The sequence below is a fragment of the Caenorhabditis briggsae genome (genome assembly GCF_000004555.2).
Source record: "Caenorhabditis briggsae complete genome, chrX, whole genome shotgun sequence".
In the NCBI taxonomy this organism is placed as follows: domain Eukaryota; kingdom Metazoa; phylum Nematoda; class Chromadorea; order Rhabditida; family Rhabditidae; genus Caenorhabditis; species Caenorhabditis briggsae.
Window position 1 is genome coordinate 14,386,795 of NC_013491.2, and position 16,839 is coordinate 14,403,633.

At 35.5% G+C, this 16,839-nt stretch overlaps 6 protein-coding genes and 1 non-coding gene across 7 annotated transcripts; 1 reads left to right on the forward strand and 6 right to left on the reverse strand.

Annotated features, from left to right (window-relative positions):
• Nucleotides 1-73: 73 nt before the first annotated feature.
• On the reverse strand, nucleotides 74-2,092 carry CBG27881 (the record flags this gene model as incomplete). The annotated part of the gene is made up of 5 exons (XM_045240112.1): nucleotides 74-602; nucleotides 1,221-1,463; nucleotides 1,546-1,659; nucleotides 1,704-1,949; nucleotides 1,998-2,092. 5 exons carry the CDS (start codon nucleotides 2,090-2,092, stop codon nucleotides 74-76), a joined length of 1,227 nt encoding a protein of 408 aa, XP_045097879.1.
• Nucleotides 2,093-4,417: 2,325 nt separating this feature from the next.
• Nucleotides 4,418-4,483, reverse strand: CBG27882 (the record flags this gene model as incomplete). The annotated part of the gene is made up of 1 exon (XM_045240113.1): nucleotides 4,418-4,483. The coding sequence occupies one exon, from the start codon at nucleotides 4,481-4,483 to the stop codon at nucleotides 4,418-4,420; it is 66 nt and encodes a 21-aa protein (XP_045097880.1).
• Nucleotides 4,484-5,690: 1,207 nt separating this feature from the next.
• On the forward strand, nucleotides 5,691-6,387 carry CBG00107 (the record flags this gene model as incomplete). The annotated part of the gene is made up of 2 exons (XM_002645189.1): nucleotides 5,691-5,748; nucleotides 5,801-6,387. 2 exons carry the CDS (start codon nucleotides 5,691-5,693, stop codon nucleotides 6,385-6,387), a joined length of 645 nt encoding a protein of 214 aa, XP_002645235.1.
• Nucleotides 6,388-8,593: 2,206 nt separating this feature from the next.
• Nucleotides 8,594-8,797, reverse strand: CBG27883 (the record flags this gene model as incomplete). Its single annotated transcript, XM_045240114.1, has 1 exon — nucleotides 8,594-8,797. One exon carries the CDS (start codon nucleotides 8,795-8,797, stop codon nucleotides 8,594-8,596), a length of 204 nt encoding a protein of 67 aa, XP_045097881.1.
• A 1,643-nt stretch (nucleotides 8,798-10,440) lies between these two features.
• Nucleotides 10,441-10,512, reverse strand: CBG28609. Its single transcript has one exon. It is a non-coding gene (tRNA).
• A 4,187-nt stretch (nucleotides 10,513-14,699) lies between these two features.
• Nucleotides 14,700-15,279, reverse strand: CBG27884 (the record flags this gene model as incomplete). The annotated part of the gene is made up of 3 exons (XM_045240115.1): nucleotides 14,700-14,786; nucleotides 14,923-14,976; nucleotides 15,277-15,279. The coding sequence occupies 3 exons, from the start codon at nucleotides 15,277-15,279 to the stop codon at nucleotides 14,700-14,702; spliced, it is 144 nt and encodes a 47-aa protein (XP_045097882.1).
• A 1,040-nt stretch (nucleotides 15,280-16,319) lies between these two features.
• On the reverse strand, nucleotides 16,320-16,388 carry CBG27885 (the record flags this gene model as incomplete). Its single annotated transcript, XM_045240116.1, has 1 exon — nucleotides 16,320-16,388. The coding sequence occupies one exon, from the start codon at nucleotides 16,386-16,388 to the stop codon at nucleotides 16,320-16,322; it is 69 nt and encodes a 22-aa protein (XP_045097883.1).
• Between the last annotated feature and the right edge of the window lie 451 nt (nucleotides 16,389-16,839).

Genomic DNA, 16,839 nt, shown 5'->3' on the forward strand with positions numbered 1-16,839 from the left:
GAACGTTTAACAATGAAATACAAATTATTCGAGAAGAAGATTTCAAAACTTAAGACCACAAAGGAAAAATATTCTAACACAACACAATATCGGAGAAGAGATTTCTTTCGGTTTCAGCATAATCATCTTTACTCTTCTGTCTGATGATTTTCTCCAAGTGGATTAACTCCAGAACAAGCATATTGAATGCTACTGTTCTTGTCTTTTCTTTGAGATACTCATTCATAACTTTATAAACGGCTAGTGTAAGCACTTCTTCTGAATCCTCCAAATCAGCGAGACGGTCGTAGACAAAAAATCTGGCGATTTCTAAATTGTCCACTTCTTCTTGCGGCGTCATTCCCTCTTCCATGTAGAGGATTGTTAGAATGATCTCCTTATATACTTCTAGCATCTGATCAAAACCTGAAATTTCTGATTGAGTTATGAAAGTTGGGTACAGAAATCTACCTTCGCTGCCTGGCTGGTTGCTTCTCTTCGAATAGTACAGCATCAGTAAATGACTTTCGAGTCTAGATTTGATCGTGTCCAGTGGCGGGACTTCTACCGGACCCGAATACGATGGAGGCGAACTGTCAGTCGAAAGTTGAAATTGGGAGAGTCTAAAAATGTAAAACAATGAAAGATATAATATAAAGTTTTCCTAGACTCTTTACACGAGTTTTTGCTTCTATTGCAAGATTTCAGTGAATTAACAGAATCCTCTCATCGGTAGAAGGAAATTGAATTTAACTGGTTACAAAATGTAGTTAGATTTACAAATAGACCTAGACTGTCACAACAGCTTGAGAAGTCTATTTTTTTGAAACTTCAAAATTGATTTTTCCTATTTTGAATAAAATCATCTTATTTCGAAAAATCAGCCATTTTTGAATATCAAGAAAAATGCGAATATTACGTAAAATCTTTCAACCACGGCTCTAGTCTTCGTAGGTTTTTTGTGTCAAATCGAGCACCATGATAACTCTAAGGAAATGTCCGTCAACGTTGTGCCAATTTGTCAATTTCTCAAGATAAATCTAAATTTCTTAGCTGACAAGACAATTACTATTATTCCAAAAAATTGTTGTCAGTGGAGCATGATTTGATACCTCTCACAAGAATCGAGATGAATTGGCTCAACTGTAACGCTTGAGAACAATTCTTCTAGATTATCAATGATATAAGACAGATTATCAAGCACCTTGTTTTGCTATGACTTCAGATAAAAACCATCTTACCGATCATTCGCTGGTGGTGGAAACTGTGAAACGTTGTTTCTTCTATGGAGATTGTTTGGTGTCTCACTGACAAGCAAAGGCGGGATGACGACGTTTCTTGGGCTGGACGATTGTTGACGACGTACGGAATTATCTTCCGGCGATGAAGAAGATGGCGCATTACTTTCTTCTGATTGGAAAGCAGTGGTGAGAATTCCTGGGGGACGGTCTGGCGCCGGATAGATCGGGGCAATTCGAGCACTTCTGGAAAGTTTGTGAGTATATAAATTGAACCCTAACATGTAAGTCTCTCAAACTGAAAATTCTTAACAATATTTTGACTCACTCAGTTTCGGATTCGCTATCTTCGGTGTAAGATTCATTTTCTTCACCGGAAGATTCATCCGAAGATGGGTAAGAAAAGAATCCAGGCGGTGAAGCTGAAGAACATTGTTTAGACCTACAAAAAAAAAGATACATAAGTCCTGAACTATTATTATTTACCCATTGTTGCACGAATAATCAATCGAGCTTTTCTTCACTAAAAACGACAACTTCTTCATTTGACTATTAAAAGTTTCTTGGTCAATTAATAGCTTCTTTTCATTTGATGGAGAAAACAAAACAAATCTGGAAACATTTTCAAAAATTGAGACTAAGTAGACAAATACGTACCTTCTGGATTCCGTGGTTGCAGGAAACACACTGTCTGAATCTTTTCTTGTTTCCTCTAGAGCTTTCTTCATTTTCCTGAAAAACTAATTTTCAAAGAGGCTACTTTAAACTCAATAATCTCACTTGAGGAACTCATCTCCAGTTTCGGTCACATTAGATTCGTTTCCACTCCCATCAGTTTCGATAAATTTTTCTTTCTTTGGCTCCTTGTGTGACATTCTGGAATTTAAAAATCTTGAACATTACGATGACATAGAAGATCTGGAAGCAGCAGAAACGAAGAAACCAGCATAACAACTTGCGAAATAGCTTTGCGCGTAGCCAGAAAGAAGGCATACGAGACACGAGAGAGGGCGTATGGTCCGTAGAATATATGCAGAGAGTCAGAGAAATAGACAGATATTGATCAGCAAAAGAAAGTACTAGAGACCATGCACTCATGATTCAGCAATAAGTGCCATGTGATTCAGCCACAAGAAAGCTACTTTTTGAGAGGCTGTATGAATTTATATGTAGAATATCTAGATGTAGGGTAACCAGAGACAAATATGCAGTCGTACACAAAATATTAGAAAATGATGAAAATGAAAAAAATCAAAAGAAGAGAGTCAGGAGGGGGTTTGAACAATCTCCATGGTGTTTTTGCTCATAAGGACACGGAAACCCTGGGAAACAGCCTTTGCGGTAACTAGTAATTAGTGCTGGAGCAGAAAAAGCAATCAGATTTTCATGAAAATGAAAACACATGGTTCAAAAGGTCATACTCAAATTCTCGAAGAAAGAAATCATCTAAGTTTGAAATATAAGAAAACCATAGAATTTGACTGCTATATGAGTCTCACTTAGAACTGATTTTTTATCAAATCACAAAAGTAAGCTCAGTAAGAAAAGTGAGCTCTCGGTGTCCCGAAAAGGAGCAATCTCGTAATGGACGAAATTTGTAGCACGAATTTTATGACCGCCGAAGAGTAGAAAATGCAAAAGCGACAAACGAGAAGGTCATAGAAACCATCCGATCACGAATACTCATTTGTCAAAGTGCTCCAATACTATTTACATCTTGCTGCGATTAAGCCCTCGAGATTCAGACACTTTTTGTAGTGAGCTGTTTTTTTTTGTATTTGGAATGAGAAGCGGGGTCACGAAAAAAAAAAAGAAAATTTACTTGATAAGCGGCTGACAGCTCAAATGGAATAAAAAACTACCACGAAACTAATTTAACTTCATACCTAATTTTCTAAATTTCAGTGGACGAGATCAATAAAATAATATTTACTACTTTTTCGTTTAATTAGCTCAGATGAATTTAGATCAATAAATTTTCAATGACAATCAAAATATTTTTGTAAAAATGAAGAAAAATTGGGTCAGGTTTAAAACCAAACAAAATGTCGCAAAACACCAAAAATTTCCATTTGATTCTGAATGATAGAGAAATAATCAAAATACATGCCAATGCATTGCATGTGTTTTCAAAAATGTTCAGAAGAGCGAAGTTGCATCATAATCTCAAAAACCAAAGATGAATAAGAGGAACAGATGTTTCTTTATGTGTATGACAAATCGCGCGACCAGATAACATTTTCACTTTCCGTTCGTCTTGTACTTGATGGAAAACAAAACTGGTGAAGGAGATTTCGCAATAAGTAATTTTTGTGATGGAATTAAAAAATGTGGTAGAAGTTTTGAGGAATTTTGAGATCTATGAAGCATACACAATTTACAAAACAAGTTGTAACCCTAAAAGTGGGTTTCGAAAAACTGAAAACGTTCAGTTTAGAATACGATAATTCTGTGAACTCTAGAAAATGTGGAAAATGGTGACCTAGAAAACCAAATATTTGAAAATGTAGCCCGTCCTATTTTAAATCAATTCGTTCCAATTGTCTCAGTGTGTCTAAACATTTTTTAAAACTCGGAAAATTCAATTTTGAAACGATTCAGGTCATTGGTATTCAATGGCCTAAAAATCTGAAATTCGAGGCCACCAAACTCAATCGGTCGGAACTCGCTTCAAAATCAACATTTTCGAGTGTTGAAAATTGATTTAGACTCGACAAAACAAATGGAACCAAATGATACAGAATGTGACATTATATTCGTTGTGTTAGAATTTTTAGGCCACGAAACTGAACCGGTCGTAACTCGCTTCAAAGCTAGCATTTTTGAGATCTGAAAACTGATGTGGACTCAGCTAAACAAAATCAAAGTGTTATTCAATTTATTGAAATACATCGAATGAAAGAGAATTGCAAATTATTTGAGGGGAAAACCGGTAATAATCATGGGGGAATTTTCATGGATAGAAATGATTGAGAAAACACAAAAATAAATCACTTATTGCAGAATGCTTTGTTAATGTACTGAATGGATTTTTTCACATCCAGAACGACCGATATGTTGAGTGTGTAGGTGGCTGCGATTCAGATTTAAGAAGTTCCTGAAAATAGTGTTTTGTAGTTTGTAGTTTCCAAAAAAGAATTTTTTAAGTGGGACTGTTTTGAGTCAAGTTGACTAGATTCGTTTTTTAGTTTGTAGTATTTCTAGTGTATTACCTGGGACTGCACCGTGGCATCACCAATCTGCTGTTTTCCCTCTGTCAAAATCATTGAAAAACGCCCGATTTTTCGTGGACAAATATTCAATAAATACTTTTTCCGCCGAACACTTATCGGTTTTATATTGCTCTAATGAAGCGCGCTCCTTCTGAATTTTCCCGGCTTCGTTGGTATTGGGACGAAACGAGAGACAACGAGAGGTTCGAGACAAATTCTGAAATTCTTCATTCGTGTTGACGTGTCTAAACCATTTTTCAAAATTCGAAAATTTTGATTTTGAAGCGAGTTACGTCCGATTGATTTTACTGGCCTAGACTCTGTAAACCCTATTCCGCCATTTTCAAAGTTTTTTTAATTCGCTTCAAGAGGGAAGGATGTGAGTTGCGAAAGTTGTAACACGTTCAGAAAATTATTGCTCAGGCTCGTGCTGATAACGAAAAGAGAACTTACATGAAAATTAGGAGAATATTAGATCTTCAATCCAAACAGGATTCAGAACAATATATGTGATCATATTGAATAATTTAAACTTTTAGAAAAATTAAAAAAAATAGACCTCTGAGCAAATAGAAGTCATTGCAATACGTACATCTGGATAAAAATGAATTTATGTTCGCATCTGTATCGTGTTACTAATAAAAATAATATTGTTTCGTGGCGAGACACAGAACATTTGCGTACGAGCGTGTTTTATATAACCGGATGGTGATTCATTTCGTACAAATCCGGCAATTCGAATATTATGAAATTCGCCGAAATGAATTTGGGTCCGCGTCTTAAGCACTACCGCCCTTTTGCGTTTCGTTCAGCAAATAGTGGCGTTCAGGATACCTTCGGCGCAGTCTGTTGCATTCTATGCATACCTTCATAATTAATATACTTTGGTCTACCTTATGTTGTTTCGATCTAATTTTCTAGAAGAGCGCTCATATTCTCATACCCGTGTCTCTCTATTTGTTTCCAAACGGGCTTGTTAATGTGTCAGGAGCGGAAATTTTGTTTGAAGCCAACGGCACAATCCCCAAAATTGATTTGAGCGAGAAATAGGTCAATCAAATGCCTCCTTATTTGTTTCTTTTTTTCTTCATAGGAACCTGGTTGCTGTTAATAATCACTTGCCATATTATCATTCTCATATTACAAATTATCCTTATAATACAGAAATATTGATACGTTGTTAGTTTTAGTTCATATTGGTCTCGTTTACTTGTATGTCTCTTAGATACGCTATATATTTCCATGTAATATTTCCAGGCGAATGATAATTTTGGTAATATTCTCAGTATGTATCAGCCTTTGCACCAATGTACAAGCAGGTATGACCGTCTTAATGGCTCAGAATCTTTAAACTAAATGAGTACCTTTTAGGTTCCATTTCTACACCAACGACCACAAGTCTGGTACACAATACTTTTGGCGCTGACCTCACAAGAATTGCTGAATCCTGCTTCAGCGGTGCCAATCACGAGCAGCTAACACGCTACACGGTTCGCCGTTCCATAGCTCGAACACTTGGCAGTGTATTGAACCCAGAGTTTCTGTTAACCATAGGTTTAACGGAGTTACGGTCGACGCTGAATCTCGAGCCACTGCCTCCATGGAAACCTTACAACAACACGGATCCCAGTGACTTGGATCTTGCATCAGCGCCTACCATTCAGGCCTATTACGATCTCAAAGAACCGCGCGACGTAATGAGAAGCCTTGATGATGACTACAATTATGAACACAATTTAACTCCTGCGAAAGCATATCTGGATAAACAATTTCCAGCGACTCGAAAAGTTTTTAAACGTAGGTTTGAAAAGATTCGTCGGTCCATAGAATTGTTAGATAGGAAGAGAATAGATAAAATGAATGGAAAGTATTACAAGGCTAATTCATTAATAACCGAAACAGTAGAGCAAACTACTTCAAGGAGAAATCTGTTTAGATGCTGGAATGCAACTAATTAAATGTATTACATATAAGCATTTTCTGGTTTGAACTGTATTGTATTTAATTATTGAATAAACGAATACTCAATTTTCTGTTGAATCAAAAAGAATGCATAGAAAGCAATTTTGTTCAGCACATTCTGAAAAATCCTGAAAAAAACTATTAAACGAATCCGGGATTACTTTTCACGATTGCAAAGTTGACTACCTTCCAGTAAAAATGTTATAGTATGATATCTTTTTCCGGTACTATACATTATTGCACATGTAACTCACTGTTTCTCTAAACAATCTTTCATCTCCTCCCAGCCCATTTTTCGAAATATTCGGAGAATTACCCTTTTAGGAACCAGAATATTCAGCGCCAAAGAAGAAAAATGAAGCCAACACCGTAGGAGGTTTACTCGTGGGAGTCGTGTTTCCTGTTCTCGGCATTAGTCCTCGTTTGCCGCTTTTTTTCGAATTTCGCGCTTGAAATCCCTGGCCATATCCATTTTTGTCGTTTTGACAGAGGGAAATAGTAATTGCTCAATGTACTAAAGAGGTTGGATGAAAATCTCTGCATATGAATGAAGTCAAAAAGTTCTGAAATATTCAATACTGAGATCTGTTTTAGAAATAGATCAAGCTTTCGTTTTCGAAGTCTCCATCTCAACACCAACATGACGTAGTCAAAATTTTGTTCAAAAAAGCATAATTCTGAAGCTCTCAAAGATCGACACTACGTCTCATGTCCCATCCATCTAAAGTGCTTCACTTTTCGGAATTAAATAACACAAGTTATAACTTCTTTTTTTCGCTCACCGGCGCTTTCCTATCTTTGTCCATCTTTTTATTCCCACTCATCCTTTCCAATACACTAATGATGCGCACATGTGAGAAAGAAGTACGAGTCGAATATATACATACATGCATAATAAAAGGAGAAGAAGGAAGAAAGTGGAGCCAATTAAAGTTTTCCACACACGGGACCCCCTGACCCTGAAACATTGCTTTTCATAAAAATAACAACGATCATTGTGGATGATGACTTTCAAATGTTTGTTGGGTGGTCCTCGTTTATAGACAAGGGAGTTTCCATTGTTTCCAAATTTAATCGCGCCATTTTTTAAAAACTTACTTCCCTCCAATTCATTGGCATTTTTGGTTTTCCAAAAGAAGATATTCTTACCTCAAAAATCATAAGATGGGACTCTAAAAGCCTTCTATGATATATTCATTAGATTGTTGAATTTGGTGTGAGATTGAGACTATTCTCTCTCAAAGAAATGTGCCTGAAGATTTTTTTCTATTTTTGGGGGTGGGGAAGGTTATGAGTTTATGATGAATAATTTTGGGGAAAATAAATAGTCAAAGTTGACTTTGTTTTACATGAACCAAAATTTCAACTCTGAGTTTTTTCGATTTTTCGACTAGGATTTGTTTTTTATGTTAGTCAATTTTCTGAACATTGAAATACAGTACCGGTCAATAAGACAAAAACATGTTTTCAGTTGGTTTTGACTAGTTTCAGGGGTCTGAAACTCGGCTGTCAAGTGTCCGATCACTTTGAAAATGTTGAAATAGTAAAACTTAGATTGAAAAATTTTCATTTACAGAATTTCTTGAAAATTCCTAGTTTTTCAGCTGGTCGCCGATTTCTTAAGGACTTCCCTTGTTTCCTGTTTTTGTACTGAAACGCGAAAAATACAAGGGTCCTTCAGAAATCGGAAAATAGCTAGAAAACTGGGGTTTTTCGAAAAATTCTGTGAATGCAAAGTTTCCAAACTAGGTCTGTTTTTAACCTCCAGAATTTTCAAAGTGATGGGAAAACAATTAAACTCTAGAACTCTGTAAATGGTCAAAATCAGCTAAAAACTCCGTTTTTCATATTTATTTTAACCGCTACTTTTTTGGGTTGAATTAAAATTCTGTGTCTCTAAAACATAGCTTAAACTTGACTGTCTTTTTTTAGAATATTTATCTGTTAAAAATAGCCCACATATTTTCAAAATAGTAAGAAAACACCAAGAAAAATGGAATAATAAGAATCATTATGAAGTCAACCAGTGCGAGCATTTCTCAATTTTCCCTTGCCTTCTCCTGGAAAAGTATCCAAATTCAAAAGTAGTAAAAGTCGCATTCTCTGCGGCGTCGACAAGATATGTTGTATTTATTTACGAGTTTTTTTTCTGGTTTACTTCTTCCTCTTCCTCCTATTTTTTGCCTATTCTTCACACTTCCCTTATTTCGTTTCGTCATCCAGATTGACTCTGCGAAGAAGCTGTGTTGAGCGTAATCGTGAAATCGAGTCTAAATTAATGGACGCATATTTTTCTTCTCCTCTTCTTTCATTTGTCTTTTGCTTCCTTTTTTTCTCATCCTCCAATCTCACACACAATTTTCTTAAAGGCTCAATTTGTGAATAATTCTTAATTTTTCTGTACATGATGAATGTTTCAATGTGATTGAAACTGTCTGGAATCTTCTATCCTTTATTTTTCTCGTGATTAAGAATGAGTCAACGATATTTGATACAGTAGGGGAAATGTGTCCTATTTTAGAATCTTCTCATTTGTCAATCCTGTGTCAAGCAGACAAAAGAATAATGAAGTACGGGTTGAAACCATTTTTGATGAAAACAATGTGTCATCCGAGCAACATGTTTAGTTTTGTGCGAGACATTTTGAACACAGTTGAAATTCTTCAGCTGATTCTTAGAAATTTTTGATTCCCAAAACTTGCTTCCCGAACTTTTATGAAACTTCAACTCCCCATGTTTTGTATTCTGAACAAGGAAGAGAGGCGGATCCTTCTTTTAGTTCTGATCCAATTTGTGTTTGAAAGTAACACCTTGGGCATCTTCCGCTCTTTTTATTTCCACTACATCCGCTATTCTTAGAACGTGTACTAATTTAATAACGCTGTCCGAGCGCCATATTTTTAGATGCCTAGTTGTGTTTGACATGCTCTGTCAGATTGATGAATTCAGTTCAAACATTCCAACCAATGACCCCATGGAACAGAATACATTGAATTTTGAATTTCGTGGAGTTTGTGAGTGTGACGCAGAAAATTTCTCAATGATCAGAATAGTCATTGAAGTCTAGTTTAGAGTCTACGACATATAAATTCACCTGTTTACCACTTTTCTCCCAGAAACCATACGTCAGGAATCGGGTAGATAGAAAAAGGGCGATTTCACAAGTGCCAGATCTATGTTTAGCTAAATTTTTACTGATGTTATATCATGCCATGTATTCATAGGGGTATTCATAAAACTTGTTTAACAAGGGAACCTTACGAAACCCAGATTTTGATGAGAAATTCAGGGTAGGTGATGGATAGCCTATCTAGACAGTTCTGAAAATTTTAGAACGACTTCGTAGATTTCAGCCGAGTTACATCTGTTTCAGTACCCAAAGTCGCCTTTTTAGTTCAAAACAGCGATTGTGAAATTTCACATTTCGAACATTTTCACATAAAATAGGAAAGTTAAACATCCTAGAAGTTGAAAAAATCGTTGCTTTGCACTGAAAAGGCGATGTGCTGGAACTGATATAACTCGGCTGAAACTAGCAAGCGGGTTCAAAGATTTTCAGAGGTGTCTAGATAAGCTGTACCTCACCAATCCTGTAATTTTCAACAAATTATGGGTAAACGAAGTGTTAAGGTTCTCTTGTAAAAGTTTTTTTTGAAGAACCTGCAAGAAAAATATTCCACCTTCTGAACATCTTTTGTTTTGTACCCCTTTATTAGCAATTCCCTTTCAAAACCTACTAACAAACCAACAAATTCCGTGTCATTTGCGAAGCTAGAAAATAAAGAAAACCAGAAGAATACATCGTAGTAGATCATCATTTATTCTTCCTCCCCCAGGTTTTCAGGCTAATGTCAGAATTCATTCGGCGACTGGGTTCTAATGTTCTTTCCGAAAATATATTCACCAAATTTTTTGTCTAGACTTGAGGTTTTGATTATGATCGATCAAATCATAATTATATTTGGAAACTCGCCTCTCTCGGAGAAACGATTTTCAATTTAGTATATTTAGAAAGTCATACAACATTCAGAAAAAAAAGAAAAAATATTTGCCCCCACGCAGGATTGAACTACGGACCTCTGGTTTACAAGACCAGCGCTCTGCCACTGAGCTATAAGGGCGGACAAGAGACATAGCGTGTGTGTTTAGTGAAAAAGGGGGCAAGTATGGAAGGGGAAACCAGTTGGAGAGAGCGAGAGTGGAGACACGCCAAACAAAATTCTCCCACTAGTTTAATTCAAACTGGACGAAAGGGGGAAGACACTAGTAGTTGCGAAGTTGCGAAATTTAGGTCGCAAATTGATAAAATCGTACCAAAATGAAGAAAAAAAAATGAAGAAAGACGACCTCTTTTTAGATATGTCGTTTTTCTGGGAACACATTCATGAAAAAAAACGACTTGGACCTTTTTTCCTGTTCTCGCTTCAAAAGAAGCTTAACAATGGGTTCCTGGAAGAATTTGGTTAGCTTGAGTGGGAAATTCGTGGCCTAACAACTGAATGGGGGAGTTAGAAAAAATGTTTGGATACTTTGAATTGTGTCTGGACCCGGCTGAGTAGGAGTGAAAAAGATAATTTCTTGAATTGTTTTCAGTTTGTTTGGACTTTTCTTGAATTAGTTTGTGAAATTTTTGGTAAAGTGCAAAAATTTAAAAATTTTGAAATTTTTGGTTTTTATTTGCAAGCTTCATTTTTTCGGAATCTTATTGAACTTTAAAGTTTGAAGAATTGAATATAGAAATAAATTCCATTAGCTATGATCTGTCTGCATTTTGCATAATTATTATTTTTTAAACTGTTAAATTTTTAAGAGAAAATTTGGATAACATTTACAAAAGTGTATTCTTAAAAATTTCGGTTCTCAAACGATTCATGTCTTTGAGATAATTCTAGATTAATTTTTAAAACTCCGAAATTTTGCAAGAATGCAATATTTGACGTATTTCATTGACAATTGAAGAATCGGCAATTATGATACTGTAAAGCTTTTGTTTGAAAGATCTCGTGGCACTTATATTTTTCCCAGGAACCGTAATACATTTTCACAAGTAGAGTCAAGGAGCCTTGTTTCACAGGTCTTACGGAATTTAAGAACGCTTTAAAAAATTTTGTTTGGTACGTCTTCAATATTGTTTGTCTTACCGTTTTTGAAATTTGAAAAAAATAAAGTTCGCAGTATTCGTATTTTTCTCCAGTTCAAAAATCGTGTTTCTGAAGGCGTCTGTATGATTTTTGGCAGTTGAAGCATTTTATATTTCTCAATTCAAAATAATTTCACAAATGCTAACTTCAGTGTACTGTATCCTATACTTGATACTAACAACCCCGTCCAGAATAGTGACGTGACCTCAATGAATTTTTCCTGGAATTACCAATAAGTAATTCCAACCAACAGGAAAAAAGCTTGTGGAACAAGTTCATTTGTCTAGGTCGTCCGTCCGCTCGTCCTTCGCGCATTTTTTCCTTCTAACAAATCAGAAGAAAGGCACAGGAGGGGGAGGAGGAGGTGTTGCTCTTTTACTCCTACGAATCCTTTTTTCACTCTCTTCCCTTTTTCTTTTTTTTTGAAAGAGAAGGCAAGAGTTTCATGTTTTATTCACCCGTTGTCCGAGATTCTTACCCTTTCTCTCGTGTGGTGCAAAGTGAAGACGTGGGGGGAGAGGTTCTACTGTTTCGTGGTCCTTTTGATTCTTATCCTTCTTCCCAGTCTTTTTTCCAGACTAACTTCTTTGTTTGTTATTTGGGTATCAGATTTCTAGGTTCTGCACTTTAGCCCAGAGAATTTCTTTGGTGCTTGGAACAGAAGATCAGCAAACATTATCCAAAATTGTTTTTGATTTTCACAGTTTCCAGATTGTTCTGCCTTAAACTAAAATGTCAGAACGTACGTGCTAACCTTGTTTTCTCAATTTAGGGTCGTATTTCAAAGTGTTTTATTATACTTCCTTCTCCTCCTGCTGGTATAACTCATTTTTTTGTACTTGTCTAGACGTGCCACACCACCGATGACAAATGATTTTACATTTTTTTCTCATATCAACTCAATTAAAATCTACTTACCTATTAACCAATGTCACGCAATATTCTCGGACCCTTCCACGGGGGCTAAAAGTTATTCATGAATAAGTCCACGACATTTTCAAATGTATCTGAGGGCAGAGACCAACTTCCTGATGTTTTTTCTTCCGTCATGTTTTTGATCCCTCGTTTTTGATTTATTTTTCTTTAATTACACTATCAGATGCGCCTAATCCCTAGTTGTGACGTTCTGATTGGACCCGGTGCATTATTTTTTTTTCGTGCAAGTCTAATTGATTTCATTTCCTGATAGTGGATCACATCATTATTCAGATGTGATTTTTGAAGTTTTTATTCTCCAAATTTTATTATCTGCAGGAAATTGTAAAACTTTGAGGGTAGCAAAAAAAGTAGTAAATTCAGTTTTTTTCAGTTATCAAAGAGCTAGTTCAGATCATTCGTTTCATTCATTCACCTGTCAGTTTTGAGTTATTAGAAAGTTGAATTATGTAAAAAATTTTCCTATTGACATCTGTTAACTACCTCAATGTTTTAGGAATGGGCGGTTTTTGAGATCTTGTTGTTTTTGCTGAAAAACTTATGAATCAACCCAATTTACGATTTTTAGAAAGCTCTTCTTCCTTTTTACATATTTTGTAGCGCAAGCTCTTTTTCACTTTATGTATTTTTGCTGAAAATACTGTTTTTCCTTCCTACTTTCTGTTTAAGCTCCGCCTTCTCTGCATTTTTTTTTGGACCTTCCCACTTTTGTTTTGCATTTTTCCAAGCTGGGAGCCCAGCAATTTACATATATGGCCGGAAATCTTTGAGTAACGGAGACATCATTCATATACAAAGTTGACTATCGTCATTTTCTTTTTCTTGCTGTCTTAAACATTGTAAGACTCTTCCAGGATAGCAATCGCTCTGTGTTCCGTGTCTAGGACTAAATTCTAGTGCCAGATTTTCCGCATGATTTCCTTTGTTTTCATTCTCGAATGGCTCATCCTATTTTTTGTTTGAATTTGCTGAAAAAATGGGAATGCTGATGAAAATTGGATTGTTCTTGGAAAAAAACCTGACTGTTGATTTTCACAGGATTTATTAGAATCGGGTATTTGTAAGCAATTCACGTTGAATATATGATTTTTTTATTATTTAGATGACAAGAAGGTTTTTTTTTTCAAAAAAACCCTCTGGGGGATAAAATCAAATTTGTCTACTTCTCCACCTGACCATTCTCTGAGTCCATTTTAAACAAAAAATACTAAGAAGCTGGAGCGAAAAATAGGCAAAGATGATGACGATCACCAGGAATTGAGCTAACCTAGTTATCCAGTCACCAGTCAATCAGAATCTTCCCTTCTTCTTCTTTTTCCTTTTTTTCTTCAGTTTCTTCAGAAATCATCTTTCCGCTTTTCCTCCTGTTTTCAGTATAATCTTGTTAGTTGGCATCTGCCTTCTATTTTTCGCAGGAATTTTTGCCGCTGATAATTTCATTATCCATGGTTGCGATCCATCAAAAACAGTGATGTCTGGGGGATAGAAGGAAATAACGGGAAAGAGAGAAAGAAGGAATCGAAATTCTGCTTTTTTTGCCAGAGGCGTTTTTTTGAAAGGTTCCAGTACCATTCTCCGTCATCCACACCATTGCCAAAACGGATGAAAATATTCAAATGAGTTCTTGGGATTCTAAGAAGTTTTTCTATCCCTTTTTTAGATTTTCTACTCTATTTGCAGTACTCAAGTCTCCAGAAAATGTTTCACTACTTTGTGTTTTGGAAAAATCTAAAGTTACCATTTTTTTCCTGACGTTATAGGGCAAAACCGGTGAAACATGTCAAAAACAACGAATGTTCTGGGAAAGCTGCAAACGTATTTTTTATTTTATTCTTTATTTTACAGAATTTCGCAAATTTTTAGTTTCAACATTTACACTTGCTAGGCTGCTAATAGCAAATTGAAGAATATTTAAAATCATATTTAGAATCTAGTTTTATTTGTTATAATATTTCCTACCACATGCTTCTCCCTCTTATTTTTTGAGTTCAGCTTCTTAATATCATAATTTTCGAAATCCCTTTACTAAAAATTATAAATTATAAATAAATTATAAATGAAAGTTATAATTTATAAATTTGGATTTCCATGTTGTTCTAGAAATTTCAAGTCGTTTGTCTACCATAAAAACTGCCTCTCCCATTTTCTACAAAAACTCGAAACGCCCAATTAACCAGTCTTTATGAGCCATGTCGCTTTTTGAAAAAAAGTTGTTCATTGTTATCCCGGAACTATTTCTTCTGTCTTCTTCTTTTTGTTATTGTTGTTTTTTTTTTCTCGCGATTTTTTTCCAAAGTTTGTTTGAAGTGCAATCGATTCTAGAAGATGAAAATTACGTCAAGAAATGAGCAATAAATATCTGAAGTTCGCTTCTAAATTGAAAGTACAAAAGACAAACAAAATGATTACATAGTGTCACTTCCTCATCAAACATGAGTCTACTCTTGTAATTACATTTTTTTCCAAATTTTTCCGTTTTTTTTGGATGTGTCCCATTTCGATAATTTCCTTAACTTGCAAAAAAAAGGATAAACAGGACCTTGTCTTCTTTGTTCATTTTTCTCTTATTCTTTTTTTTCTATTATTCTCCGAAAAGATAATTACAAATGTCAGAAAAATGTATTGTTTTTCTCTAGAGACCTATCCCAAAAATTGTTTAGATTTTTCGAAATGTGTCCCTGACTTACATATGTTTTTTTGTCAGATAAATCTAAAAATACAGTGATCCTGAATTCTCATGAAAAAAATAAGCCGAAAAAGGCAAAAAAACAATAACGAATTTGGTTTTTGGTTTTTTATACAATTGACCATTGATTTTGATGAAGAAGGACGTCTTGGGTGATTAGGAAAAAAGTGGGTTGGGAGAAGAGCACGAGAGACAAATTTGTACCCTAATGAGTGAGTCTCATAAAGAAAAAAAACAACCCAAAGTTTCATAAGTTTCATTTGAACCAATGTTGAGTTTTTTTACTCAAGTAGAACACAATATTCGATTTGCTTTTAAACATTTAATTTTTTTATTTTTTCTATACTTCTGCTGTATGATTTAACACCGGAAGCGGTTCCGGAAACTGGATGATATCAGTATCAAAAAGAATATCACGTTCTTTCTCATTTTGAACCTCTCAATTCAGACTGAAAAGTGCATTAGCCGGCTTCTGTCGGAAATGAGTGGGTTGTATACATGCACATCTTGCAAATGGAAAAAAAAATCCGAACGAAATTGAAACAATTGTGACCTCTGATCCGCTATTCTCATTTTTCCCATTTCGCTTCCAGATTCCAACTGGAGAACTCATGGGAAATACTGCAAAACTGATGAAATTCACACGGCACCACCACCACAGCCACCTCTGCCCCAAAAATATGTTGAGAATATATTGCTGACCACCACCCGCAAAAACCCATAGTTGATCCGGAAATGCAACTTCTGGATGAGCGAGAGGATGTTTTTGATGCCTTCTCAGTTTTCTTCATCCTATTTTATTTTGTTTGTTCTTTCTTCATACCCTGACTTCTCTGTCTATTTCATTCCTCTTCATCTCCATTCATTGTTTTGCTTTATTTTGTTGAATCGCGTGAAATTCTAGATGTTTTTCTCCAAATCCAGAAATCCAGAAGTTGACTTTTGCCTTAAAAACACTATTCTAAAAAAAATATTTGTGCCTTGTTTCTGATTTCAAACTCATAATTGTTGCTTTAAATTTCTAATTCAATGCCTGAGTTTTGGTGCTCGCCATGTAGTTTTTCGGTTACAAGTTTTGCTCTTCACACGTTTTCTGTCAATCAACGCCGGCGGCGTATGACAGCTTCTAGTTTCAAAAATTGTTTGATCGAGTTCTAGGAAATGCTCAGAATTCGTCATTTTTGGTTCTGATAGCCTCTAAAAACCTCTGATAGCCTCTGAAAACCCGTTCCATAGTTTTTTTTTCAAAGACACTGTAACCTGCAAAACGATGAATGCTCGCCATTCATTTTTGTTTTGCTTCATGTGACCCTCTTATTACTTTCGCTTCCGACTGTTCATCTTTTTGTTTTGTCTAGCCAAGAATAAGAATTCCGATCCATGTTTTGACTGACTCAGTCCTGCAAGCAGATAACTGAGACAGCAAGCGAAAAAAGAAGAAGAAAGTCTCAGAAAGTGAGATGAGTCCAGAAATTGAATTTAGCATTTTGGAACCACATCACACCAAACGAAATATGGGAGGGAGGAAGAAAAAAGAGCACCGTGTTGGTGGTAGTAAAAAAGAAGTATGGATATCCCAAAACTTTTATCCCGTGTTCCTCCGATATACCTCCTAGAAAAATTTTCAAATCTCTCATTTTTCGATGCATCGTCATTCTTTTTGTCTTGGATTCAAATTAACCATA